General features: G+C 66.2%; 3 protein-coding genes and 1 long non-coding RNA gene across 4 annotated transcripts; 2 read left to right on the forward strand and 2 right to left on the reverse strand.

The window, feature by feature from the left end:
- Nucleotides 1–625: 625 nt before the first annotated feature.
- On the forward strand, nt 626–2,579 carry LOC136788679 (uncharacterized). The gene is made up of 3 exons (XR_010827317.1): nt 626–737; nt 818–930; nt 2,344–2,579. It is a non-coding gene; the product is annotated as an uncharacterized lncRNA (long non-coding RNA).
- Nucleotides 2,580–6,352: 3,773 nt separating this feature from the next.
- DHDH (dihydrodiol dehydrogenase) lies at nt 6,353–9,780 on the forward strand. The gene is given in 7 exon segments (XM_066987137.1): nt 6,353–6,356; nt 7,315–7,351; nt 7,353–7,409; nt 7,411–7,435; nt 8,273–8,306; nt 8,309–8,419; nt 9,322–9,780. Coding segments are annotated over 7 exon segments (381 nt in total). The 3' UTR covers nt 9,435–9,780.
- A 357-nt stretch (nt 9,781–10,137) lies between these two features.
- Nucleotides 10,138–16,077, reverse strand: LOC136788656 (large ribosomal subunit protein uL13-like). Its single transcript, XM_066987289.1, is given in 10 exon segments — nt 10,138–10,355; nt 11,747–11,787; nt 11,790–11,868; nt 11,973–12,032; nt 12,608–12,627; nt 12,630–12,692; nt 12,827–12,928; nt 14,596–14,661; nt 15,437–15,509; nt 15,904–16,077. Coding segments are annotated over 10 exon segments (750 nt in total). The 5' UTR covers nt 16,063–16,077; the 3' UTR covers nt 10,138–10,268.
- Nucleotides 16,078–17,251: 1,174 nt separating this feature from the next.
- On the reverse strand, nt 17,252–24,759 carry LOC136788577 (vesicular glutamate transporter 1-like). The gene is given in 14 exon segments (XM_066987138.1): nt 17,252–17,306; nt 17,308–17,525; nt 18,431–18,558; nt 18,979–19,089; nt 19,844–19,976; nt 20,051–20,197; nt 20,941–21,080; nt 21,157–21,243; nt 22,183–22,270; nt 22,352–22,466; nt 23,371–23,489; nt 23,568–23,735; nt 23,737–23,800; nt 24,752–24,759. Coding segments are annotated over 14 exon segments (1,581 nt in total).
- Between the last annotated feature and the right edge of the window lie 383 nt (nt 24,760–25,142).

The raw sequence follows: 25,142 nt of genomic DNA on the forward strand, positions 1-25,142 counted from the left end.
CCCCGGCATTACTGGGATAACCCCAGGGGTTACTGGGATTACTGGGACGCCCCCTGCCACCACCGGGACCCCTCCGGGATTACCGGGACCTCCCCGGAATTACTGGGAACCCCCCAGGATGACCGGGACCCCCCCTGGGATTACTGGGACCCCTCTGGGAATTACTGGGACACCCCCAGGGGTTACTGGGATTACTGGGACGCCCCCATCCAGCACCAGGCCCCCCCAGACACCACCGGGTGCCCCCGAGATTACCGGGCCCCCCAAGCTACCACTGCCCCCCCCAGATAGTACCGGGACCCCCCGGACGTTACCGGGACCCCCGGCCACCACTGGGACCCCCCTGAGGATTACTGGGATTACTGGGACACCCCCTGGGGTTACTGGGACACCCCCAGAGAGCACCGGGACACCCCCTGGGGTTACTGGGACCCCCCGGGGATTACTGGGCCCCCCCTGATAGTTCCAACCCCCCCAGATGTCACCGGGCCCCCTCTGGGATTACCGGGCCCCCTTCTGGGATTACCGGGCCCCCTTCAGGGATTACCGAGCCCCTTCTGGGATTACCGAGCCCCCCTCCGGGATTACCGGCGCCCCCCGGGATTGCCCCCCCCGGAGGGCACCGCCCCCCCCCGAAGTTACCGGAGCCCCCCGACCCGCTGGGGGATCTGCGGGGCCGGCAAAATCAGCCACGACTTCGTGGTGGCGCTGGGCACGCTGCCCCCCACGAGCACCGGGTGCGTAAGGCGGGGGGGGGGGGGGGGGGGTGGGGGGGGGGCACCCCCTTGACACCCCCCCCCCGTGACCCCCCCTCAAGGTGGTGGCGGTGGCGGCGCGGGGAGCTGGCGCGGGCCCAGGCGTTCGCTCAGCACCACCGGGTGCCCCGCGCCTACGGGAGCTACGAGGAGCTGGCGCGGGACCCCAACGTGGGTGAGTGGGGTGGGGGGGGGGGGGGGGGGGGGGGGCGGGGGGGGGAGGGGGGTTATAGGGGAACCCCCGGGAGGGAATGGGACCCACCCCGGGGTGGGGGTGGGAACGGTGGCGTGGTGGGAAGGGAAATCCTATAAGGGGGAACGGGGATCCTATAAGCGGGAACGGGAACCCTATAGGGCGCTGGGACCCCCCCCAGTGATAATGGGACCCCCCTTGTGGGGACACTGGGACCCCCATAGTGGCACTGGGACCCCCTGTAGGGGTAATGGGGTCTCATTATCCCCAACGGGGTCTCACCACCCCAAATGAGGTCCCACGTCCCCCAGTGGGTTCCCAATGCCCCCAATGGGTTCCCGCCGCCCCTAAAGGGGTCTGTCCCCCCCATTGGGTTCCCACCTCCCCCATTGGGTTCCCAATGCCCCCACTGGGTTCCCACCGCCCCTAACGGGGTCTGTCCCCCCCCATGGGGTTCCCACCTCCCCCATTGGGTTCCCAATGCCCCCAATGGGGTCTGTCCCCCCCATTGGGTTCCCACCGCCCCCACTGGGTTCCCACCGCCCCCTAACGGGGTCTGTCCCCCCCATGGGGTTCCCACCGCCCCCAATGGGTTCCCACCGCCCCTAACGGGGTCTGTCCCCCCCGTGGGGTTCCCACCGCCCCCAATGGGGTCTGTCCCCCCCATGGGGTTCCCACCTCCCCCATTGGGTTCCCAATGCCCCCAGTGGGTTCCCACCGCCCCCAATGGGGTCTGTCCCCCCATGGGGTTCCCACCTCCCCCATTGGGTTCCCAATGCCCCCAGTGGGTTCCCACCGCCCCCAATGGGGTCTGTCCCCCCCATGGGGTTCCCACCTCCCCATTGGGTTCCCAATGCCCCAGTGAGTTCCCACCGCCCCCAATGGGGTCTGTCCCCCCCATGGGGTTCCCACCTCCCCCATTGGGTTCCCCGCCGCCCTAATGGGGTCTGTCCCCCCCATGGGGTTCCCACCTCCCCCATTGGGTTCCCAATGCCCCCAGTGGGTTCCCACCGCCCCCAATGGGGTCTGCGAGCTGTCCCATGGGGTTCCCACCTCCCATTGGGTTCCCACCGCCCCTAATGGGGTCTGTCCCCCCCTTGGGTTCCCACCTCCCCCATTGGGTTCCCAATGCCCCAAATGCCTTCCCGATGCCCCCAATGGGTTCCCACCGCCCCCAATGGGGTCTGTCCCCCATGGGGTTCCCACCGCCCCCAATGGGGTCTGTCCCCCCCCATTGGGTTCCCACACCGCCCCCAATGGGGTCTGTCCCCCCCCAAAGGTTCCCGCGCCCTAACGGGGTCTGTCCCCCCCACATGAGGTTCCCACCGCCCCAATGGGGTCTGTCCAATACCCAGCCCCAAAGGTTACACGCCGCCCCAACGGTCTGCCCCCCAGACGTGGTGTGCGTGGGCACGGTGAACCCGCAGCACGCCCCGCCGCCCGCCTCTTCCTGGCCGCCCGGCGCCCGCTGCTGGTGGAGAAACCGCTCGGGGTCAGCGCCCCCAGGTCCGCGAGCTGGCGGCCACGGCGCGGAACCCAGGGCACCTTCCTCATGGAGGTGCGCCCCCGGCCCCAAAACCCTAAACCCGGCCCTAAAGCCCTAAACCCAGCCCCAGGACTCTGAACCCAGCCCCAAAGGCTCTACGCGCGGCCCTCCAAAGCCCTATACCCGGACCCCAAAGGCTTACACGCGGCCCCAAAGGCCTACATGAGGCCCCAAAGCCCAGCCCCAAAGCCCTACAGGTGGCCCTCAAAGCCCTATACCAGACCCCAAAGGCCTACACGCGGCCCCAAAGGCCTACACGAGGCCCCAAAGGCCTACATGCGGCCCCCCAAAGCCCTATACCCAACCCCAAAGGCCTAAACCCGGCCCCGAGACCCTAAACCCAGCCCCAAAGGCCTACAGGCGGCCCTCAAAGCCCTATACCGGACCCCAAAGGCCTACATGAGGCCCCAAAGCTCTATATGGGGCCCTAAAGCCCTATACCCAGCCCCAAAGGCCTACATGTGGCCCCCAAAGCCCTAAACGCAACCCCAAAGCCTAAACCCAGCCCCAAGACCCTAAACCCAGACCCAAAGGCCTACAGGCGGCCCTCAAAGCCCTATACCAGACCCCAAAGGCCTACATGAGGCCCCAAAGCTCTGCATGGGGCCCTAAAGCCCAATACCCAGCCCCAAAGGTTTACACGCGGCCCCAAAGGCCTACATGAGGCCCCAAAGCTCTATATGGGGCCCTAAAGCCCTATATGGGGCCCTAAAGCCCTATACCCAGCCCCAAAGGTTTACACGCGGCCCTAAAGGCCTACATGAGGCCCCAAAGCTCTATATGGGGCCCTAAAGCCTAAACCCAGCCCCAAAGGCCTACACGTGGCCCCCAAAGCCCTAAACCCAACCCCAAAGGCCCTCAAAGCCCTATACCAGACCCCAAAGGCCTACATGAGGCCCCAAAGCTCTACATGGGGCCCTAAAGCCCAATACCCAGCCCCAAAGGCCTACACGTGGCCCCCAAAGCCCTAAACCCAACCCCAAAGGCCTAAGCCCAGCCCCGAGACCCTAAACCCAGACCCAAAGGCCTACAGGTGGCCCTCAAAGCCCTAAACCCAACCCCAAAGGCCCTCAAAGCCCTATGCAGACCCCAAAGGCCTACATGAGGCCCCAAAGCTCTACATGGGGCCCTAAAGCCCAATACCCAGCCCCAAAGGTTTACACGCAGCCCCAAAGGCCTACATGAGGCCCCAAAGCTCTATATGGGGCCCTAAAGCCCTATACCCAGCCCCAAAGGCCTACATGCAGCCCCAAAGGCCTACATGAGGCCCCAAAGCTCTATATGGGGCCCTAAAGCCCTATACCCAGCCCCAAAGGCCTACATGCAGCCCCAAAGGCCTACATGAGGCCCCAAAGCTCTATATGGGGCTCTAAAGCCCTATACCCAGCCCCAAAGGTTTACACGCGGCCCTAAAGGCCTACACGCGGCCCCAAAGGCCTACATGAGGCCCCAAAGCTCTATATGGGGCTCTAAAGCCCTATACCCAGCCCCAAAGGCCTAGACGCGGCCCCAAAGGCCTGCATGAGGCCCCAAAGGCCTACATGTGGCCCCCCAAAGCCCTATACCCAACCCCAAAGGCCTAAACCCGGCCCCGAGACCCTAAACCCAGCCCCAAAGGCCTACACGCGGCCCTCAAAGCCCTATACCTGACCCCAAAGCACTAAACCCGGCCCCAAGGCCCTAAACCCGGCCCAAAAGTCCTACACACGGCCCCAAAATCCTACCCATGGCCCCAAGAGCCTACACGCAGCCCGAGACACTCCCCAAGACACTGCCCCCTTATCCTACCCCCAGTGCTCCCAGTCCCCCCCCCAACCCCTCTCCCTGTCCCTCCCAGTGCTCCCAGTCCCTCCCAGCGCCCCCTTACCCCCCTCCCAGTCCCTCCCAGTCCCTCCCAGCGCCCCCTTATCCTACTCCCAGTGCTCCCAGTCCCTCCCAGCACCCCCTTCTCCTACTCCCCAGTCCCTCCCAGTGCCCCCTTATCCTCCTCCCAGTCCCTCCCAGTCCCTCCCAGTGCCCCCTTATCCTCCTCCCAGTCCCTCCCAGCGCCCCACCCCTTATCCTACGCCCAGTCCCTCCCAGTGCCCCCTTATCCTCCTCCCAGTCCCTCCCAGCCCCCCCAGCGCCCCCTTATCCTCCTCCCAGTCCCTCCCAGTCCCTCCCAGTGCCCCCTTATCCTACTCCCAGTGCTCCCAGCCCCCCCAGCGCCCCCTTATCCTCCTCCCAGTCCCTCCCAGTGCTCCCAGTCCCTCCCAGCACCCCCTTATCCCCCTCCCAGTCCCTTCCAGTCCCTCCCAGCGCCCCCTTATCCTACTCCCAATGCTCCCAGTCCCCCCAGCGCCCCCTTATCCTCCTCCCAGTCCCTCCCAGTGCCCCCTTATCCTCCTCCCAGTCCCTCCCAGTCCCTCCCAGCGCCCCCTTATCCTCCTCCCCAGTCCCCCCAGCGCCCCCTACCCTCCTCCCAGTCCCTCCCAGCCCCCCCCAGCGCCCCCTTACCCTCCTCCCAGTCCCTCCCAGTCCCCCCCAGCGCCCCCTTACCCTCCTCCCAGTCCCTCCCCCAGCGCCCACTTATCCTCTTCCCAGTCCCTTCCAGTGCTCCCAGTCCCTCCCAGCACCCCCTTATCCCCCTCCCAGTCCCTCCCAGTCCCTCCCAGCACCCCCTTATCCTCCTCCCAGTCCCTTCCAGTGCTCCCAGTCCCTCCCAGCACCCCCTTATCCCCCTCCCAGTCCCTCCCAGTCCCCTCCCAGCGCCCCCTTATCCTCCTCCCAGTCCCTCCCAGTCCCCCCAGCGCCCCCTTATCCTACTTCCAGTCCCTCCCAGTGCTCCCAGTCCCTCCCAGCACCCCCTCCTTATCCTCCCTCCCAGTCCCTCCCCAGTCCCTCCCAGCGCCCCCTTATCCTCCTCCCCAGTCCCTCCCAGTGCTCCCAGTCCCTCCCAGCGCCCCCTTACCCTCCTCCCAGTGCTCCCGGTCCCCTCCAGCGCCCCCTTATCCTCCTCCCAGTCCCTCCCAGTCCCTCCCAGTGCCCCCTTATCCTACTCCCAGTGCTCTCAGCCCCCCAGCGCCCCCTTACCCTCCTCCCAGTCCCTCCCAGCCCCCCCAGCGCCCCCTTATCCTCCTCCCAGTCCCTCCCAGTCCCTCCCAGCCCCCCCCAGCGCCCCCTTATCCTCCTCCCAGTCCCTCCCAGTGCTCCCAGTCCCTCCCAGCACCCCCTTACCCCCTCCCAGTCCCTCCCAGTCCCTCCCAGCGCCCCCATCCTACTCCCAGTGCTCCCAGTCCCTCCCAGCACCCCCTTCTCCTACTCCCAGTCCCTCCCAGTGCCCCCTTATCCTCCTCCCAGTCCCTCCCAGTCCCTCCCAGTGCCCCCTTATCCTCCTCCCAGTCCCTACCAGTCCCCCCAGCGCCCCCTTATCCTCCTCCCAGTCCCTCCCAGTGCTCTCAGCCCCCCCAGCGCCCCCTTACCCTCCTCCCAGTCCCTCCCAGCCCCCCCAGCGCCCCCTTATCCTCCTCCCAGTCCCTCCCAGTCCCTCCCAGCCCCCCCAGCGCCCCCTTATCCTCCTCCCAGTCCCTCCCAGTGCTCCCAGTCCCTCCCAGCACCCCCCCACCCCCTGGTGGCTCCCTCCCAGTCCCTCCCAGCGCCCCCTTCCCCAGTGCTGCGGCGCCTGCCTCCCAGTCCCTCCCAGTGCCCCCTTATCCTCCTCCCAGTCCCTCCCAGTCCCTCCCAGTGCCCCCTTATCCTCCTCCCAGATGGCCACCGCCCCCTTATCCTACTCCCAATGCTCCCAGTCCCTCCCAGCGCCCCCCCGGTCCCTCCCAGTCCACCCCTCCGGGTCCCTCCCAGTCCCTCCCAGTAACCCCCATGGGTTTCTGGACCCGGTTCTTCCCGGCCTGGGGGCGGCTGCGGGCGCTGGTGGCGGGGGCGGTGGGGGCCGTGCTGGGGTTCCCCTGGGGGGGGGTTATGGGGTTTTGGGGGGGCTGCTGGACCTGGGGGTTTGCGGGGGGCTGGGGGGCGGGGTTTTGGGGGGCCTGGGGGTATGGGGTTTGGGGGGGGGGGGGTTATGGGGTTTTAGGGGGGCTGGGGGGGGGTTTTGGGGGGGGGGGGGGATTATAGTTTTTTTTGGGGGGGCTGGGGGTTTAATAGGGGTTTTGGGGGGGGGGGGGTTATAGGGGTTTTAGGGGGGCTGGGGGATTATAGGGGTTTTGGGGGCTGGGGGGATTATAGTTTTTTTGGGGGGGGGGCTGGGAGGTTTAACAGGGGTTTTGGGGGGGGCTGGGGGGGTTATAGGGGTTTTGGGGGGGCTGGGGGGATTATAGGGTTTTTTTGGGGGGCTGGGGGGTTATAGGGGTTTTGGGGGGGTTATAGGGGTTTTGGGGGCTTATAGGGTTTGGGGGGAGACTTACAGGAGCTGGGGGGCTTTATAGGGGTTTGGGGGGAGCTGAGGGGGGGATTATAGGGGTTTTGGGGGTCCTGGGGGGTTATAGAGTTTTGGGGGGGGGGCTTATAGGGGTTTGGGGGGGGGGAAACTTTTTGAGCTGGGGGGTTAGGGTTTGGTGCCTGGGGTTATAGGGGTTAGGGGGGGGGCTGAACGGGGTTGGGGGGTTTTAGGGGCTGTGGGGGCTTATAGGGGGTTGGGAGCGCCTTATGGGGGGGGTCCCATGGGGGGGGGGTTCTATTGGGGGGGGGGCTCAGTTTGGGGAGGGTTTTAGGGACTACGGGGTGCGGGGGGTGCTGAGGGTTTTTTCCTTATGGGGCGGGGGGAATTGGGGGTCTTGTGTGTGTGTCCCCCCCTCAATTTTATTTTTTTTTGGGGGGGCGTCCAGGGGTGGACGAGACGGTGACGCTGACGCTGGACTACGAGGGGGCGGCACGCCGCGCTCACCGTCTCCATGGCCGCCCTCCTGCCGGGGGGGCCGCCCTGGGGGCACCCGCGGCTGGGTGGAGGTGGGGGGGGGGGGCACCGGGGGGGGGGGCTAAAAATAAAATCGGGGGGGCTAAAAAATAAAATCGGGGGGACTAAAAAATAATTGGGGGGGGGCTAAAAAAAAAAATTGGGGGGCTAAAAAATAATTGGGGGCTAAAAAAAATTGGGGGCTAAAAAATAATTGGGGGGGCTAAAAAAAATTGGGGGGGCTAAAAAAAATATTAGGGTGGGCTAAAAAAAATGGGGGGGGCTAAAAAATATTGGGGGGCTAAAAAAATGGGAGGGGGGATCTAAAAAATATGGGGGGGGGGCTAAAAAATGGGGGCATCGTAAAAGGGAGGGGGTTATATGGGGTTTCCTTTAAGGGGGGGTATTGGGGTCTTCCGGGGGGGCATGGGGGGGCTATTGGGGTTATCATAAAAGGGGGGGGTTGTGGGGGGGGGGGTATTGGGGTCCTAAATTGGGGGGGGTCATGGGGTGATTGGGGTCCTCCTAAATGGGGGGGGGGGGGGAATAATTGGGGTTTTCCTTTGGGGGGTCACCCTAAAAGGGGTTTGGGGGCAATAATGGGGACGTCTTTTATGGGGGGGGGGATTGGGGTCCTCCTTTGGGGGGGTATTGGGGACCCCCTTAAAAGTGGGGGGGGGGCACGGGAAGGGTTTCGGGGTCCCTTTTTGGGGGGGGGCGTAATGGTGGGGGTGTCGCGGGGGGGCCTAATGAAGGGGGGGGCTTAAATATAGGGGAAAAACGGGGGGCTGTGGGGTTTTGGGGTGGGTGGGGGTACCGCGGGGGGGGGGGGGTGAATTTAAAGGCGGGGGGGGGGTCACGGATGTGTGCCCCCCCCCCCCCCCCCACAGATCCCCAGCCACATGAACTGCCCCACGGAGCTGCTGGTGGGGGGGAGCGGGAGTTTTCCCCCTGCCCCCCCGGCGAACCCCTCAACTACCCCCGGGGCACGGGGCTGCGCTACGAGGCCCAGCACGTGCGGGAGTGCCTGCTGCGGGGTGAGGGGGGGGGCAAAAAAATTGGGGGGGGGCTTTATGGGGGGGGGGGGGGGGGCTGGGGGGCTGGGGGGGGCTGGGGGCTTATTGGGGTTGGGGGGGGGGCCTGGGGGGACTTATAGGGGTTTTAGGGGGCTGGGGGGGTTATAGGGGTTTGGGGGGCTTATAGGGGGTTGGGGGGGGGTCTGAGGGGGCTTATAGGGGTTGGGGGGGCTTATAGGGGTTGGGGGGCTTTATAGGGGGTTGGGGGGGGGGCTGGGGGGGGAGGGCCTGGGGGGACTTATAGGGGTTTGGGGGGGCTTATAGGGGTTGGGGGGGGGGGCTGGGGGGGGCTGGGGGGCTTATTGGGGTTTGGGGGGAGGCTTATAGGGGGTGGGGGGGGACTTATAAGGGTTTTGGGGGGGGGCTGGGGGGGTTATAGGGGTTTGGGTTGGGGGGGCCTGGGGGGGGGGACTTATAGGGGTTTGGGGGGGCTGGGGGGGTTATAGGGGTTTGGGGGGGGGGCTTATAGGGGTTGGGGGGGCTTATAGGGGTTTGGGGGGGCTGGGGGGCTTATTGGGGTTTGGGGGGGGGGGCCTTGGGGGGACTTATAGGGGTTTTGGCGGGGGCTGGGGGGCGTTATAGGGGTTGGGGGGGCCTTATAGGGGTTTGGGGGGGGCTTATAGGGTGTTGGGGGGCTTATAGGGCTTGGGGGGGGGTCTGAGGGGGCTTATAGGGGTTGGGGGGGGGGGGCACCTGGGGGGGCTTATAGGGGTTTTAGGGGGCTGGGGGGGGGGCTTATAGGGGGTTGGGAGCACCTTATGGGGGGGTCTTAGTTTGGGGAGGGGTTTTTTTTCCTTATGGGGGGGGGGGGGGGTGGGGGGGTCCTGTGCCCCCCCCCCCAAATCCTTGTGCCCCCCCCCCAGGACTGAGCGAGAGCCCGGTGATGCCGCTGGCCGAGAGCGAGCTGATCGCCGAGCTGCTGGACGAGGCGCGGCGCCAGGTGGGGGCCGCGGGGGCCCCCCCCCCAAAAAAATAACACCCCCCGAATAAATTAACCCCCCCAAAAAATAAATCCCCCCCCCCCAGAAGGAAAAAAGGAGAAATGGCGGAGACCGGGGGCGATTTGGGGGGGGGGTTGGGGGAAGAAGACGCAAAGAAAAGGGTGTTTTTGGGTGTCCCCCCCCCCAATTTATTGGTTTTGGGGGGGTCACATCCCCCCCGCAAAGGAAAACTGGGGAAAAAAAAAGGGAAAAAGGGAAAAAATAAAAAATTGACCGTGAGCGTGGTTTTGGGGCGTTTTTGTCTTGTTTTGGTGCAGAGTGCCCCAAAAAAGCATTTTTTTAAGGTGTTGCCCTCCCTAAAAAAGCATTTTTGGGGCATTATTCCCCCCCCCCCAAAAAAAAAAGTGGTTTTCAAGGCATTCCCCCCCCCCCCCAAAAAAAAAGGTTTTTTTGGGGGTATTCACCCAAAAAAGGGGGTTTTGGGACAACCCCCACCCAAAAAAGCAATTTTCGGGGCGTCCCCCACCCAAAAAATCAGGTTTTGGGGTATATCACCCCCCCCAAAAAAAAATAGCCATTTTTACGCCACATTCACCCCAAAAACCATTTTTTTAAATCATCCCCCCCAAAAAAATAAAATTTTTGGGGTGCCCCCCAAAAAAAAAAACATTTTTAGGCCCCCCTTTCCCCCCCCCCCAAAACCAAACCCAACCCGAACAAAACCAGCCGCAACACGTCTCCGTTTTGGGTCATTTTCTCTCGTTTTTTTTCGCTCAAACCCCCCCAAAACGTCCCGTTGGGTGCCGTGGGCCCCCCCCCGGTATTTTTTTTTTTGGGGGGAGCCCCCCCGGTGTTTTTGGCCCCCCCGGTCAGAGCAGCACCCCGTGCTGCCGCAGCACGGCCGTGAACGGCGCCAGCTTCGCCTCCGCGTTCTTCTCCGCCTGGCGCCGCAGATTCTGGGGGGGGGGGGGAAGAAAAAAGGGGGGGGGGGTCAGGGGGACCCCCATAAAAGGGGGGGGACCCTCAAGACCCCCTAAAAAAGGGGGGCCCGAAGCCTCCATATTGGGGGGGGCCAAAAAAAGCCCCCTTCTAGTTGGAGCCCCCAGCTTCCATACCCAGACTCCCCAAAATCTGTCCCCCCATCTGTGTCCCCCCATCTGTACGCCCCCCGCATCAGCAGCCCCCACGTCCCTGTGCCCCCCCCATTTATTTCTGCCCCCCCCTGCCTATTTGTGGCCCCCCCTTGCCCATGAGCCCCCCCCTTTATGTGCCCCCCCCTCTTCTTGGCACCCTCTCCTTGCTGCCCCTTCCCCTTTGACCCCCCCAATCCATCATCCCCCAACCCCCCCCCAACAAAAACACCCCCCATTTATTCGTGACCCCCCCCATTTATTTGTGCCCCCCCCCGTTTATTCGTGCCCCCCTTACCTGTTAGCCCCCCCTTTATGTGCCCACCCCCCCACCCTCTTCCTGGCACCCTCTCCTTGCTGCCCCCTTCCACTTTAACCCCCACCCCCAATCCCCCAACGCCCCCCCCCACAACCCCCCCCCATTTATCCGTGACCCCCCCATTTATTCGTAGCCCCCCCCCCCCGGATTTTTCGTGCCCCCCCCATTTATTTTCGTGTCCCCCCCCCCCCCGCCACCCTCTCCTTGCTGCCCCCTTCCACTTTGGCCCCCCAATCCCCCAACGCCCCCCACAAACACCCCCCCAATTTGTGGCCCCCCGATTTATTTGTGCCCCCCCCCGATTTATTTGTGCCCCCCCGATTTATTTGTGCCCCCCATTTATTCGTGCCCCCCACCCCCCAGCCTCTCCTTGCTGCCCCCTTCCCCTTTAACCCCCCAATCCCCCATCCCCCAACGCCCCCCCCAAAAACACCCCCCCAATTTGTGGCCCCCCCATTTATTCGTGCCCCCCCGATTTATTCGTGCCCCCCGATTTATTTGGCCCCCCCCCGATTTATTTTCACCCCCACTGACAGCCTCTTCTTGCTGCCCCCTTCTTCCTGCCCCCTTCCCCTTTAACCCCCCCAATTCCCCAGCCCCCAACGCCCCCCCCCAAACCCCCCCCATTTATCCGTGGCCCCCCCCGATTTTTCGTGCCCCCCCCGATTTATTTGGGCCCCCATTTATTCGTGCCCCCCATTTATTTGTGCCCCCCTCACCATCAGCCTCTCCTTGCTGCCCCTTCCCCTTTGACCCCCACAATCCCCCATCCCCCAACGCCCCCCCCCCAAAACCACCCCCCCATTTACCCGTGGCCCCCCCCCGGATTTATTCGTGCCCCCCCCAATTTATTTTCGTACCCCCCCCCAATTTATTTTCGCGCCCCCCCCCCCCTCACCGCCAGCCTCTTCTTGGCGCCGTAGTGCAGCCGCGCGTGGCCTTGCGCTTCTCCTCCAGCGCCGCCGTCACGGCGCGGTACTTCCAGCCCACCTCGTGCGCCAGGCGGCCCAGGGAGGCGAACTGGGGGGGGGCACGGCGGGGGGGGTCAGAGGGCCCCAAAATACCCGGGACCCCCCCCCCGCAGAAATTATCGTGCCCCCCCCCCCGCGGTTTTAAAGACCTACCTTGCGGGTGGGCTTGAGGCGGATGATCTTGAGAGCGGCCGGCACCACCATGCGCTTGCGCTGGGGGGGGAAATATGGGGGGGGGGGGGGGGGGGGGGGGGTTTTGGGGGGGGGGGGGTCCGGGGTCCCGGGGAAAATTTGGGGGGGGCACCGGGAATTTGGGGGGGGGACAAAGGGGTTGGGCCCCCCCAAAAAGGGTCCTGGGGGTTGGGGTCCTTATAGAGGATCGATGGGGTATCCGTAACTGGGGGGGATTTTGGGGTGGGGGGGGGATTTTGGGGTGGGGGGGGATTTTTGGGGGGTTTTGGGGTGGGGGTCAGGGGTCCCGGGGAAAATTTGGGGGGGGGGCACCGGGAATTTGGGGGGGGCGCGAGGGGTTGGGCCCCCCCAAAAAGGGTCCTGGGGGTTGGAGGATCAATGGGGGTGATGGGATATTACTGATGGGGGGGGGGGTTTTGGGGTGGGGGGGGGGGGGCAAAATAACGCGGGGGGGGGTCCCCAAATCTGGGGGGGTCCCCAAAACGCGGGGGGGTCCCCAAATACGGGGGGGGGTCCCCAAACGGGGGGGGTCTCAAAACGTGGGGGGTCCCCAAAACGCGGGGGTCCCCAAATAGGGGGGGGGGGGGGGCGCTCACCTTGTCGTAGGGGGGGGGATGCCGTCGAACACCTTGAGCCTGTCCAGCGCCGCTTGGCCCCGCTTGGTTTTGTGGGGGAGCATCCCTGGGGGGGGGGCGGAAATTTTGGGGTGGGGGCGGAAATTTTGGGGTGGGGGGGGCCGGGGGGGGCCGGGGGGGGGCAGGGGTCCGGGGGGGGGGGGCAGGGGACCCCCCCCAATTCGGGGGGGGGGCGCTCACCTCGCACGGTGCGCCAGAAGATGCGGCTGGGGGCGCGGAAGTGGTAGGGCCCCCGCGAGGGGTTGGTGTTCATGCGCTTGCGGAGGAAGGCCAGGAACTTCACTGCGGGGGGGGGTAATTAACGGGGGGTAATTAACGGGGGGTAATTAGAGGGGGTAATTAGAGGGGGTAATTAGGCGCCGGGGTCGGTAAGCGGGGGCTGGGGGTAAATTGGGGGGGGGACCGGGGCTCAGCTCCCGAAGGGGGGGCACGGGGGGCAGGGGTTCAGCCCCCCCCCCCAATGGGCAGCAGGAGACTGGGGGGGGCTCCCAGTGCCTCCCAGTACCCCCAGTAGCCCTCTAACCCCACTCCCAGTGCCTCCCAGTAGCCCCTAACCCCACTCCCAGTCCCTCCCAGTAGCCCCTAACCCCACTCCCAGTGTTCCCAGTTCCTCCCAGTAGCCCCTAACCCCACTCCCAGTCCCTCCCAGTAGCCCCTAACCCCACTCCCAGTGTTCCCAGTTCCTCCCAGTAGCCCCTAACCCCACTCCCAGTGCCCTCTAACCTCACTCCCAGTGCTTCCAGTTCCCTCCCAGTAGCCCCTAACCCCACTCCCAGTGCTCCCAGTCCCTCCCAGTAGCCCCTAACCCCACTCCCAGTGCTCCCAGTCCCTCCCAGTACCCTCCCAGAAGCCCTAACCCCGCTCCCAGTACTCCCAGTAGCCCTCTAACCCCACTCCCAGTGCTCCCAGTTCCTCCCAGTAGCCCCTAACCCCACTCCCAGGGCTCCCAGTGCCTCCCAGTAGCCCCTAACCCCACTCCCAGTGCTCCCAGTAGCCCCTAACCCCACTCCCAGTGCTCCCAGTCCCTCCCAGTAGCCCTCTAACCCCACTCCCAGTGCTCCCAGTCCCTCCCAGTAGCCCCTAACCCCACTCCCAGTGCTCCCAGTTCCTCCCAGTGCCCCCCAACCCCTCTCCCAGTCCCTCCCAGTGCCCTCTAACCCCACTCCCAGTGCTCCCAGTGCCTCCCAGAAGCCCCTAACCCCACTCCCAGTGCTCCCAGTTCCTCCCAATACCCTCCCACAAACCCCTAACCCCGCTCCCAGTACTCCCAGTAGCCCCTAACCCCACTCCCAGTGCTCCCAGTCTCTCCCAGTAGCCCCTAACCCCACTCCCAGTGCTCCCAGTTCTCTCCCAGTATCCCCTAACTCTGCTCCCAGCACTCCTGGTAGCCCCTAACCCTTCTCCCAGTGTTCCCAGTTCTTCCCAGTACCCTCCAGTGACTCCTAGTCCCTCTCCCACTTCATCCCAGTTCTTCCCAGTGCAACCTAACGCCACTCCCAGTACTCCCAGTCCCCTCCAGCCCCGCTCCCAGTATTTCCAGTTCCCTCCCAGCACCCCCAGCCCTGCTCCCAGTGCCCCCAGTCCCACTCCCAGTCCCCCCCAGGGCCCCTAACTCCTCTCCCACTTCCCCCAGTTCCTCCCAGTGTCCCCCAGCCCTGCTCCCAGTCCCTCCCAGTGTCCCCTAACTCCTCTCCCAATGCCCCCAGTTCCCCCCAGTCTCCTCTAGCCCAAATCCCAGTTCCTCCCAGTCCCCCCAGTTCTCAAATCCCACCCAACCACTCTCCCAGTCCCTCCCAGTACCCCCAACCCCCTCCCAGTCCCTCCCAGTGCCCCCCAACCCCTCCCAGTGCCCCCCAACCCCTCTCCCAGTCCCTCCCAGTGCCCCCCAACCCCCTCCCAGTCCCTCCCAGTGCCCCCCAAACCCCTCCCAGTCCCTCCCAGTGCCTCACGCTTATTCCGGTAGAAGTTCCCGGAGATGTTGATCCCCTCGCACCTCACCACCACCACGCGCCGGCCTGGGGGGGGGGGGATAAAACAACCGGGGGGGGGCCCGATTGAGCCGTGCCCCCCTAAAAAAAAAAAAAAATCCCAAAAAGCCCCAAAACGCCCCAAATTCGGGCGCCCCCCCCCAGCGCTCAGCTGGTAGTGCATGTGGCACCCCCACGGCCGCGAGGCTCGGGACCAGCGAGGTCATCATGGCGCCGGGGGGGGGCTTTTGGGGTGTGGGGGGGTTGTGGGGTCGGGGGGGGGGGGGTTATGGGGTCCGGGGGGGGGCTAAGGAATGAGAGTGGGGTGTTAATTAGGTAATTAAGTGCTAATTATCAGGACTACAGAGCTCAACACAGCATGGAGAGGACGGCTTTTGGGGGGGAGGTTTGGGGTCACGGGGGCTTTTTTGGGGTGGGGGGCTTTTGGGGTCGGGGGGGTCTAAGGAATGAGATGGGGGGGGTTAGGCAATTAGCAGAACTGTTAATTAGGTAATTAAGCGTTAATCATTGGGACCACCGAGGTCATCAGGGTGCCAAGGGGGAGGTTTTGGGGGGGAGTTGGGGTTGGGGGGGGGGGGGGTCTGGGAATATTGGGGGGGGCAAGGAATGAGGAGGAAGTGGGGGGACTTTAATTAGTTAATTAGCGTTAATTACTGGCACCACAGGGCTCATCACAGCATGGGGGGGGAAGGTTTGGGGTCGGGGGGTGGGTTATGGGGTCGGGGGGGTCTGGGAACGTGCCGGGGGGGGGTAAAGGAACGGGGGGGGGTTAATCAGCTAATTAGCGCTAATTAGTGCTCACCCAGCAGCACCTGCTTGGCCACCACGGCCGCCAGGCGGCCCAGGAGGTGCCCGCGGCCATCGATCAGCAGCACCTGGGGGGTTAAATATGGGGGGGGGGCACCCGGTAAGGGCCGGAGACCCCCAGAGACCCCCCCCCCAAAATCACCCGGACCCCCCGGTAACCCCCAAACCCCCCCGGTAACCCCCAACCCCCCCCGTTAAACCCCCAGACCCCCCAAATCACCCCGGATCCCCCAAACCACCCCCCGGCCCCCCCGTTAACCCCCGGCCCCCCCGGTAGGCCCCCAAACCCCCCCGCTAGGCCTCAACCCCCCCCCCGCCACCCACGTGGCCGCCCCCGCTGCCCCCTCCCCCTCCCGTTCCCCCCGGGGGGGTCCCCGCCGCTCCCCCTCCCCCTCCCCCTTCCTGACCCCCCCCCGGGGGCTCCGGGCCCCCCGGCCCCCCCGGGCTCCCCCCGCGCCGCACCCGCGGCTCCGCCATGGCCGCCGCCAGCCGCCGAAAGAGGCCCCGCCCCCCGCGCGCCGCGGGGTCGCCGCTTCCGCCGCGGGGAGTGGCGCAGGGGCGGAAGTGACGCTCCGAGTGAGGGCGGAAAAAAGGGCGCGAAGCCGCGCAGGGCGGCGCCATTACGGGAAGGGGAAGTGACCGGCGGTAATCCCCGGTGGCTCCCAGTAACCCCTGTGACCCCCAGTACAGCCCAGTAACCCCCCAGTAGCTCCCAGTACAGCCCAGTAACCCCCCTGTGCCCCCCAGTACAGCCCAGTGCCCCCCAGGACCCCTAGGACCCCTCCCAGTGTCCCCCAGTAACACCCCAGTGTCCCCCAGTACAGCCCACTAACCCCCAGTGCCCCCAGTAACCCCCCAGTGGCTCCCAGTACGTCCCAGTGTTCTCCAGGAACCCTCCCAGTGGCTCCCAGTAACCCCCGTGTCCCCCAGTACAGCCCAGTGCTTCCCAGTAAACCCCCAGTGTCCCCCAGTACAGCCCAGTAACCCCCCAGTGCCCCCCAGTAACCACCCAGTGGTTCCCAGTAACCCCCAGTGCCCCCAGTACATTCCAGTGCCCCCCAGCACCCCCAGCCCCCTCCCAGTGCCCCCAGTACATCCCAGTACAGTGAGCACGCACTTGGGGCTCTCAGTCTGGGGGCAGAAGCCCCCCAATATTTATATATGTACAGCGGGGGGGCTGAGGGGGGTCCCATGGGGGGTGTCCCATTGGGGGGTCCCATTGGGGGGTGACTGGGGGTCCCTTTGGGGGGGTCCCTTTTGGGGGTCCCATGGGGGGGGTCCCATTGGGGGGTCCCATTGAGGGTCCCTTTTCTGGGGGGTCCCATGGGGGTCCCTTTTTGGGGGTCCCTTTTGGGGGTCCCATGGGGGGGCCTTTTTATGGGTCACTTTTTGGGGGTCCCATGGAGGGGTCCCATTGGGGGGGTCCCATTGAGGGTCCCTCTTTAGGGGTCCCATGGGGGGGCCTTTTGGGGGTCCCTTTTTTGGGGGTCCCATGGAGGGGGTCCCACTGGGGGGGGTCCCACGGGTGGGGGTCCCATGGGGGGTCCCTTTTTGGGAGGGTCCCATTGGGGGGTCCCACGGGTGGGGGTCCCATGGAGGGGGTTTCATGGGGGGTCCCATGGGGGGTCCCATTGGGGGGTCCCATTGAGGGTCCCTTTTTGGGGGTCTCATGGGGGGGGGTCTCATGGGGGGGTCCCTTTTGGGGGGAGGTCCCATGGGGGGTCTTTTTTGGGGTCCCTTTTTGGGGGTCCCATGGGGGGGTCCCTTTTTGGGGGTCCCACGGGTGGGGGTCCCCTGGGTGCCCCCCCCTTCAACCGTCCCCGGGGAAGGCGGGCGCCGGGGTGGTGCCGGTGGCCCCGTAGCCGGGGGTCCCCCGGGGGCCGCCCCTCCCCGCCGCCTTCCTCCCCCCCTCCCTCCTCCTCCTCGTCGCTGTCCCCGCCCCTCGGCGCCAGAGGCTCCGCCTCCTCGCGGGGAGGCTCCGCCCACGGCTGCGGCTCCCCGGAGGCGAAGAGCCCGTAGAAGACGACGCCGCCGTAGTGCACCAGGGCGGCGATCAGGAACACCGTCTGCCACTCCTCCCGCGTCTGGCCAATCGGAGGCGGCGGCGGGGGGGGCGGGCGGCCAATGGGGAGGAGGAGGGGGCGGGCAGCCAATGGGGAGGAGGAGGGGGCGGGGGCGGGCGGCCAATGGGGAGGAGGAGGGGGCGGGAGAAAGGGAGGCGGAAGGGGGAGAGAGGGGGAGGGAGGCGTGGGCAGAGGGGGGCGTGGTCAGTGAGGGGCGTGGTCAGTGAGGGCGTGGTCACAGGTGGGCGTGGTTAGTGACGGGGTGTGGTCGGGGGCGGGGGCAGGGAAGGTGTGGGAAGGGAGAGAAAGGGGGGAAGGAGGGAGGGGGCGTGGTCAGAGAGGGGCGTGGCCATGCGGGTGTGGTCATCAGGGGGCGTGGTCGGTGAGGGTGTGGTCACAGGTGGGCGTGGTTCATGAAAGGGCGTGGTCAGGGAGGGGGAGGGCCCGGGGAGGGAGGGGGGATGGGGGACGGGGGGTGTGGTCAGAGAGGGGGCGTGGCCATTGAATGGGGGCGTGGCAAGGAGGCGGGGCGTGGCCGAGGGTGTGGTCGGTGAAGGGGGTGTGGCCAACGAGGGGGCGTGGTCAGAGAGGGGCGTGGCCAACGAAGGGGCGTGGCCGGGGAGGAAGCATGACCACGGACCGCGGGGGGGGGGGGGGGGGGGCGTGTCCAAAGGGGCGTGTCCAAAGGAAGGGGGCGTGGCCACGGGAGGGTGTGTCAAGGGGGCGTGGCCAAAAGGGGGCGTGGCCAAAAGGGGGCGTGGCCAACAAGCGAGGTCAGCCTCAGGCCACCGCCACTCCCCCACCCCTGGGTCCTAGCGCCCGCCCCCTCCCTCCCCACATCCCCCGTAGCCCCCCAGTGCCCCCGTCCCCCGCCCCAATTCCCCCCCACGCCCCCCACGCCCCCACGCCCCCCCCCGCCCCCCCACCTTGTGCCGGGTGAGGGCGCCCACGATGAGGGGGCACACCATGCCCGACAGCGTGCCCACGCCGTTGGAGAGCCCCATCAGCACGCTGGCGTAGCGCGGGGCGATGTCCAGGTGGTTCACGTTGAACCCTGGGGGGGGGGGGGGGCATATTTGGGGGGGGGTAAATTTGGGTGCCCCCCCGAGTAATCCCCCCGGACCCCATCAGCACGTCGCCGATGACCGGGTGGTTCCCATTGATCCCTATGGGGTTTTGGGGGGGTATTTTTGGGGGGGGGGGAGGAGGCTATTTTTTGAGGGGGGGTCTATTTTTGGGGGAGGGGGTTATATTTTTGGGGGAGGGGGTTATATTTTGGGGGAGGGGGTTATATTTTTGGGGGAGGGGTTATATTTTGGGGGGGGGGTTGAATTTGGGTGCCCCCCCCAAGCCCCACCAGCACACTGGCGCTGCCCAGCTGCTTCCCATTGAACCCTACGGGGTTCTTTCTTTTGGGGGGTGGGGGGGTGAATTTGGGTGCCCCCACCCCCCAAAAGCCCCCCTGCCCCCCCACCGGAGATGGCGAAGCCGCTGAAGCCCACGGCGAGGACGAGGAAGGAGATGGCGACGGCGCGCGAGTGCGAGTAGCCCACCACCAGCAGCAGCGTGGCCTCCATGCCGAAACCTGGGGGGGCGGGGGGGGGCGCACGGCATTTTGGGGGGGTGGGGGGGGCACAGCACCTTGGGGGGGGGCCACAGGGGAGCTTCCACCCCTCCCCGCTGTCCCCGCGCTCCCCAAAGCCCCCCCAGCGCTCCCGAAGCCCCCGGTTGTTGTCCCGTGTCCTCCCCACAGCCCCTTATTTCCCCCCAGCCCCCCATGTCCCCCCCAGCCCCATAGCTCCCCCCATGTCCCCCCCGCCCCATAGCTCCCCCCCATAGCTCCCCCCATCCCCATGCCCCCCACCCTCCAAGACCCTCCCCATCCCCCCAGCCCCCCATATCCCCCCCCCATCCCCCCATCCCCGTATCTCCCCCATTCCCCCCATCCCCATACCCCCCATTCCCCACCCACCCCCATTACCCCCCGTGCCCCCCCACCCCCTGCCCCCCCAGCCCCATACCCCCACCCCCTGCCCCCCCACCCCCTGTGCCCCCCCATGCCCCCTGTGCCCCCCATCCCCATACCCCCCATTCCCCCCACCTCCCCCCCCACCTCCCCCGTACCCCCATGACCCCCCCCGTGCCCCCCACCCCCGCCCCCCCAGCCCCCCGTGCCCCCCATCCCCACACCCCCATTCCCCCCACCTCCCCCCCACCCCCATGACCCCCCCCCAGCCCCCTCACCCCCTGCCCCCCCAGCCCCCCGTGCCCCCCCAGCCCCATACCCCCACCCCCCTGCCCCCCACCCCCATGCCCCCCCACCCCCCGCCCCCCCTCACCGCCGCAGTTCATCATCTTGCGCACGCCGGTGGTGGACATGAGCCCGCGGGCGCGCAGCAGGTCGGCCACGTGGCCCCCGACGGGCACCACGATCGTCATCACCAGGTGGGGCAGCGCCGACAGCAGCCCCACCTGCCCCCGGGGGGGGTCAGGGGGGCCCTATAAACGCTTGGGGGGGGGGGTTATGGGGGTTTGGGGGCCCCCACCTTGCTGATCTCGAAGCCGAAGACCTCCTCGAAGTAGGCGGGCTGGCTGATGAGCAGCAGGTAGAAGGTCCAGCTGCGGCAGAAGTTGGCCACCACGATGGCGTAGACGGGCAGCGAGGTGAGGAAGTGGCGCCAGGGCGTGGCCAGCTGGGGGGGGGGCACGGCTCACAGCGACCCCCCCGCCCCCGCCCCGTGACCCCCGGACCTCTGACCCTGCTGCCCGTGACCCTAGCCGGCCCCTGGCGCCGACCCCTGACCCTTGACCCCGCTGCCGGTGGCACCCATGGCTGGCCTGACCCCAGCTGGGACCCCTGAGCTGACCCCTGCCCTACCTCTGACCCCTGACCCCAGCTGGGACCTCTGACCCTATCCATGACCCTTGACCCCATCCGTGACCTGCTGTTGACCCCAATGACGACCCCTTACCCTACCCCTGACCCACTTCTGGCCCCAATCCCTGACCCCATCTGTGACCCCTGACCCCATCCGTGACCCCGACCCCAGCTGTGACCCCTGACCCCATTCATGACCCCTGACCCCATCCATAACCCCTGACCCCATCCGTGACCCCTGACCCCAGCTGTGACCCCTGACCCCAGCTGTGACCCTGACCCCATCCATGCCCCCTGACCCCAGCTGTGACCCCGACCCCATCCGTGACCCCGACCCCATCCATGACCCCTGACCCCATCCGTGACCCCTGACCCCAGCTCTGACCCCACCTGTGACCCCTAACCCCACCTGTGACCCCTGACCCCACCCCGCCCCCGCCTCCCACCCTGCTCCCACGCCTTACCCCCACCCCACCTCCACCCATGCCCCCCAGCTCTGCCCCCCGCCCCCACCCCCGACCCCTGACCCCTGACCCCTGACCCCTAGGCCCCACCCACCAGCAGGGGGTTGCTGCCCACGCTCTCCCCGATGCTCTCCTCGATGTACTTGCGCTCCTCGGGGCTGATGGTGGGGTGCTGGGCCGGGCTCTCGTAGGACACCAGCACCCAGAAGAAGAACCAGCACAGCCCGAAGCTGCCTGGGGGGGGTTAATGAGGTGGGAGGGGGTTAATTAAGGGGGACGGGACACGAGGGGGGGCCTCCGGGGGTCCCACCGTAGACGTAGAAGACGGAGCTCCAGCCCGTGTACTGCACCAGCACGCCGGCCAGCGGCATGGCCACCACCGCCCCCGCGTACGAGCCTGTGGGGGGGGACAGGGGGGGGGGGGGCGTTGGGGGGTCCCCAGCCCCCCTCGGCCCACCCCGGCCCCCCAGAATTGAGCCCCCACCCCCCCCCCCCAGGACCCTGCCCCCTTCCAGCCCCCGCAGGGGCGCCTGGCATCGGGCCCCTCCCCTCGGGAACCCCGTGGCCCCGCCCCTTAAAGCCCCGCCCACCTGAAGCCCCGCCCATTGACGCCCCGCCCATTGACGCCCCGCCCCCGAAGCCCCGCCTCCAGCGCCCCAAATGTGGCCCCGCCCCCTTGACCCCCCTTGACCCCTTGACCCCTCCTTGACCCCAGCCCCACCCCCCATTGCCCCCCCATGCTCCCAGCTGTCACCTCCCTCCTCCCTGAACCCTGAGGCCCCGCCCCCAGGAGGCCACACCCCCAGGAGGCCACACCCCCAGGAGGCCACGCCCCCAGGAGGCCACACCCACCCAGGCCACGCCCCCGTAGGCCCCGCCCCCTTTGCCCCACTCTCCCTGTCTCCTCCCCCTCCCTGAACCCTGAGGCCCCGCCCCCCAAAGCCCCGCCCCCTGCTTTGCCCCGCCCCCTGCTGGCCCCTCCCCGTGGCGCCCCACCCCTTATGGCCCCACCCCTTTAAGCCACGCCCCCTAAGTCCCCGCCCCCTTTGTCCCCGTGCTCCATCTCCTCCGCCCTCCCTCAATCCCGAGGCCACGCCCCCTTAAGGCCACGCCCCCTTAAGGCCACGCCCCTTGGTGCCAGGCCACGCCCACCCCCATCACCTCCCTACTCCCCACACCCCTTCAGAGCCCCGCCCCCTTCCCCCAAGCCCAGCCCCCTTCCCTAAGCCCCGCCCCTTCCCCCAAGCCCCGCCCCCTTCCCCAAGCCCCGCCCCTTCCCCAAGCCCCGCCCCCTTCCCCCAAGCCCCGCCCCCTTCCCCCAAGCCCCGCCCCCCACCGCAGAAGGCCGTGGTTGCTAGGCGACTCCTCTCGAGGGGCGGGGCCCACTTGCTCCAGATCCCGTGACACGCCGGGTACGTCACGCCCTGCGCGGCGGGAAACGCCAGGTGGGCGGAGCCTCCCCAGTCTCCGCCCTCCCCCCGCGGCAGCCAATGGGAGGCGCCCACCTCCACCAGCCCCTGCAGCACGCGCACGGCGATGACGCAGCCCACGTGGGTGCGGGCGGCGGCGGGGATCAGCATGTTGAGCAGCGACGTGGACACGATGGCCAGGCCGAACACCCTGGGGGAAAAAAAAATACAGGGGTTGACCTGGCGGCCAGACCCAACACGGCCAACACATGGGTTGACCTGATGGCCAGACGGAACACCCTTAGGGAAAATACATGGGTTGACCTGATGGCCAGAGCCAACACCCTTAGGAGAAAATACATGGGTTGACCTGATGGCCAGACGGAACACCCTTAGGGAAATAACATGGCTTGACCTGATGGCCAGGCCCAACACCCTTAGGGAGAATACATGGGTTGACCTGATGGCCAGACCCAACACCCTTCGGGAAAATACATGGCTTGACCTGATGGCCAGATCCAACACCCTTAGAAATACATGGGTTGACCTGATGGCCAGGCCCAACACCCTTAGGGAGAATACATGGGTTGACTTGATGGTCAGATCCAACACAGGACAATGCATGCGTTGACCTGATGGCCAAGCCGACCACCCTTAGGACAATACATGGGTTGATCTGATGGCCAGGCCGAACCCTGGGGGGAACAATACATGGGTTGACATGGCGGCTACACCCAACACCCTGGGGTGAAAATACATGGGTTGACCTGATGGCCAGACCCAACGCGATCAATATATGGGTTGACCTGATGGCCAGACCCGACACGAGCCATATATGGGTTGACCTGCCGTCCAGATCCAACACGCTTAGGAAAATACATGGGTTGACCTGGCGGCCAGATCGAACACGGGCAATACATGGGTTAACATAGCAGCCAGACCCAATACCCTTGGGGTACAATGCATGGGTTGACCTGGCGGCCGGACCGACCCCGGTCAACACATTGGTTGACCTGGCGGCCGGACCGAACACCCTCAGGGGGCAATTAAAACGGGGGGTAATTAATAAACGGGGGGGGCATTTTTTCAAGGGGGGTGGGGTGGGTTCTCCAGACCTGTTAGCAGCGAATTTCTGAGCGATGAAGCCGCCGGGGATCTGGGTGACGATGTAACCCCAAAAGAAGGAGCCGTGGATCAGCCCCACGGTCTCGGGGTCCCAATGGAACTGGGGGTGCTGGGAGCAAGGTGGGGGGGTTAACGGTGGGGGGGGGGTCTCACGGTATCCCCCCCCGACCCCCCGGCCCCCCCGTACCTTCCCGTTGACCATGCTGACCACGGCCACCCCCAGGTTGCAGCGGATCCCGAAGCTGATGCAGAAGCCGACGGCGCAGAGGAGGGCGATGGTGTAGCGGCGGGGGAGGCCGAAGCAGTGGCAATCCAGGACGGGGGGGGCGGGGGGCCCCAAAACCGCCGCCCCCCCCGCCCGTGGCCCCGCAGGAGCTCAGCTCCAAGGGCTCCGCTTCCTCCTGGCGCCGCTCCAGGAGCCTGCGGGGGTGCAGGGGGTGCAGGGGGGGGGCACGGCCCCGCCCGTATCCCAAAGCACCCCCCGTCTTCAATATGACCCCCCCCAGAAAAGCCCCATAGCCCCCCCATGTCCCCATAGCCCCCCCATGTCCCCATAGCCCCCCCATAGCCCCCCATAGCCCCATAGGCCCCCCATGCCCATATATTCCCCCCATACCCCCCAGCCCCCCATACCACTATATTGCCCCCCCCAAGACCCCATATCCCCCCCATACCCCAATATTGCCCCCCATGACCCCATATCCCCCCCATACCCCAATATTGCCCCCTATGACCCCATATGCCCCCCATGCCCCTATATTGCCCCCCATGACCCCATAGGCCTCCTACACCCCCCTATCCCCGCCATATCGTCCCATGTCCACATTAATCCCCCCCCCCATATCGGTCCCCCCATTTCTCCCCATGGCCCCATATCCCCCTGCAGCCCCAATATTGCCCCCCCCCATGGCCCTATAATCCCTACGTTCACCTTATTGCCCCCCAAGACCCCAAATCCCCCCACATTGCCCATATTGCCCCCAATGACCCCATATTGCCCCCACAACCCCATATTGCCCCCATGACCCCATATTGTCCCCCATGACCCCATATTGCCCCCATGACCCCATATTGCCCCCCATGACCCCGCATTGCCCCCCCATGACCCCATATTGCCTCCATGACCCCATATTGCCCCCCATGACCCCATATTGCCCCCCAGGACCCCGCATTGCCCCCCATGACCCCATATTGCCCCCCGTGACCCCATATTGCCCCCCATGACCCCATATTGCCCCCCATGACCCCATATTGCCCCCCATGACCCCATATTGCCCCCCATGACCCCATATTGCCCCCACGACCCCATATTGCCCCCCATGACCCCATATTGCCCCCACGACCCCATATTGCCCCCCCATGACCCCCTACCCTTCCATGACCCCGCATTACCCCTGACCACGTATCCCCCACGGCCCCAGGACCCCTCCCAAGTCCACGTGACCCCCCCCAAAATCCCCTATAAAGCCCCCCATGACTATGGACCACCCCATACCCCATATACGCCCCCATCCCCCTAACATCCCCATCTCCCCGTCACCCCCCCATATTGCCCCCCATAACCCCCGCATCCCCCTATTGCCCCCCCAAATCCCCCATATCCCCCTTATGTCCCCATAACCCCCCGAACCCCCCGATATTGTCCCCCCGGGCCCCTATAACCCCCCGGCCCCCTATATAGCCCCCCCAGCCCCATTACCCTCCCAACACCCCCTATATTGCCCCCCCATGACCCCATAACCCCCCCCCCATCCCCCATATT

This window comes from Anser cygnoides, chromosome W, assembly GCF_040182565.1.
Source record: "Anser cygnoides isolate HZ-2024a breed goose chromosome W, Taihu_goose_T2T_genome, whole genome shotgun sequence".
NCBI lineage: Eukaryota > Metazoa > Chordata > Aves > Anseriformes > Anatidae > Anser > Anser cygnoides.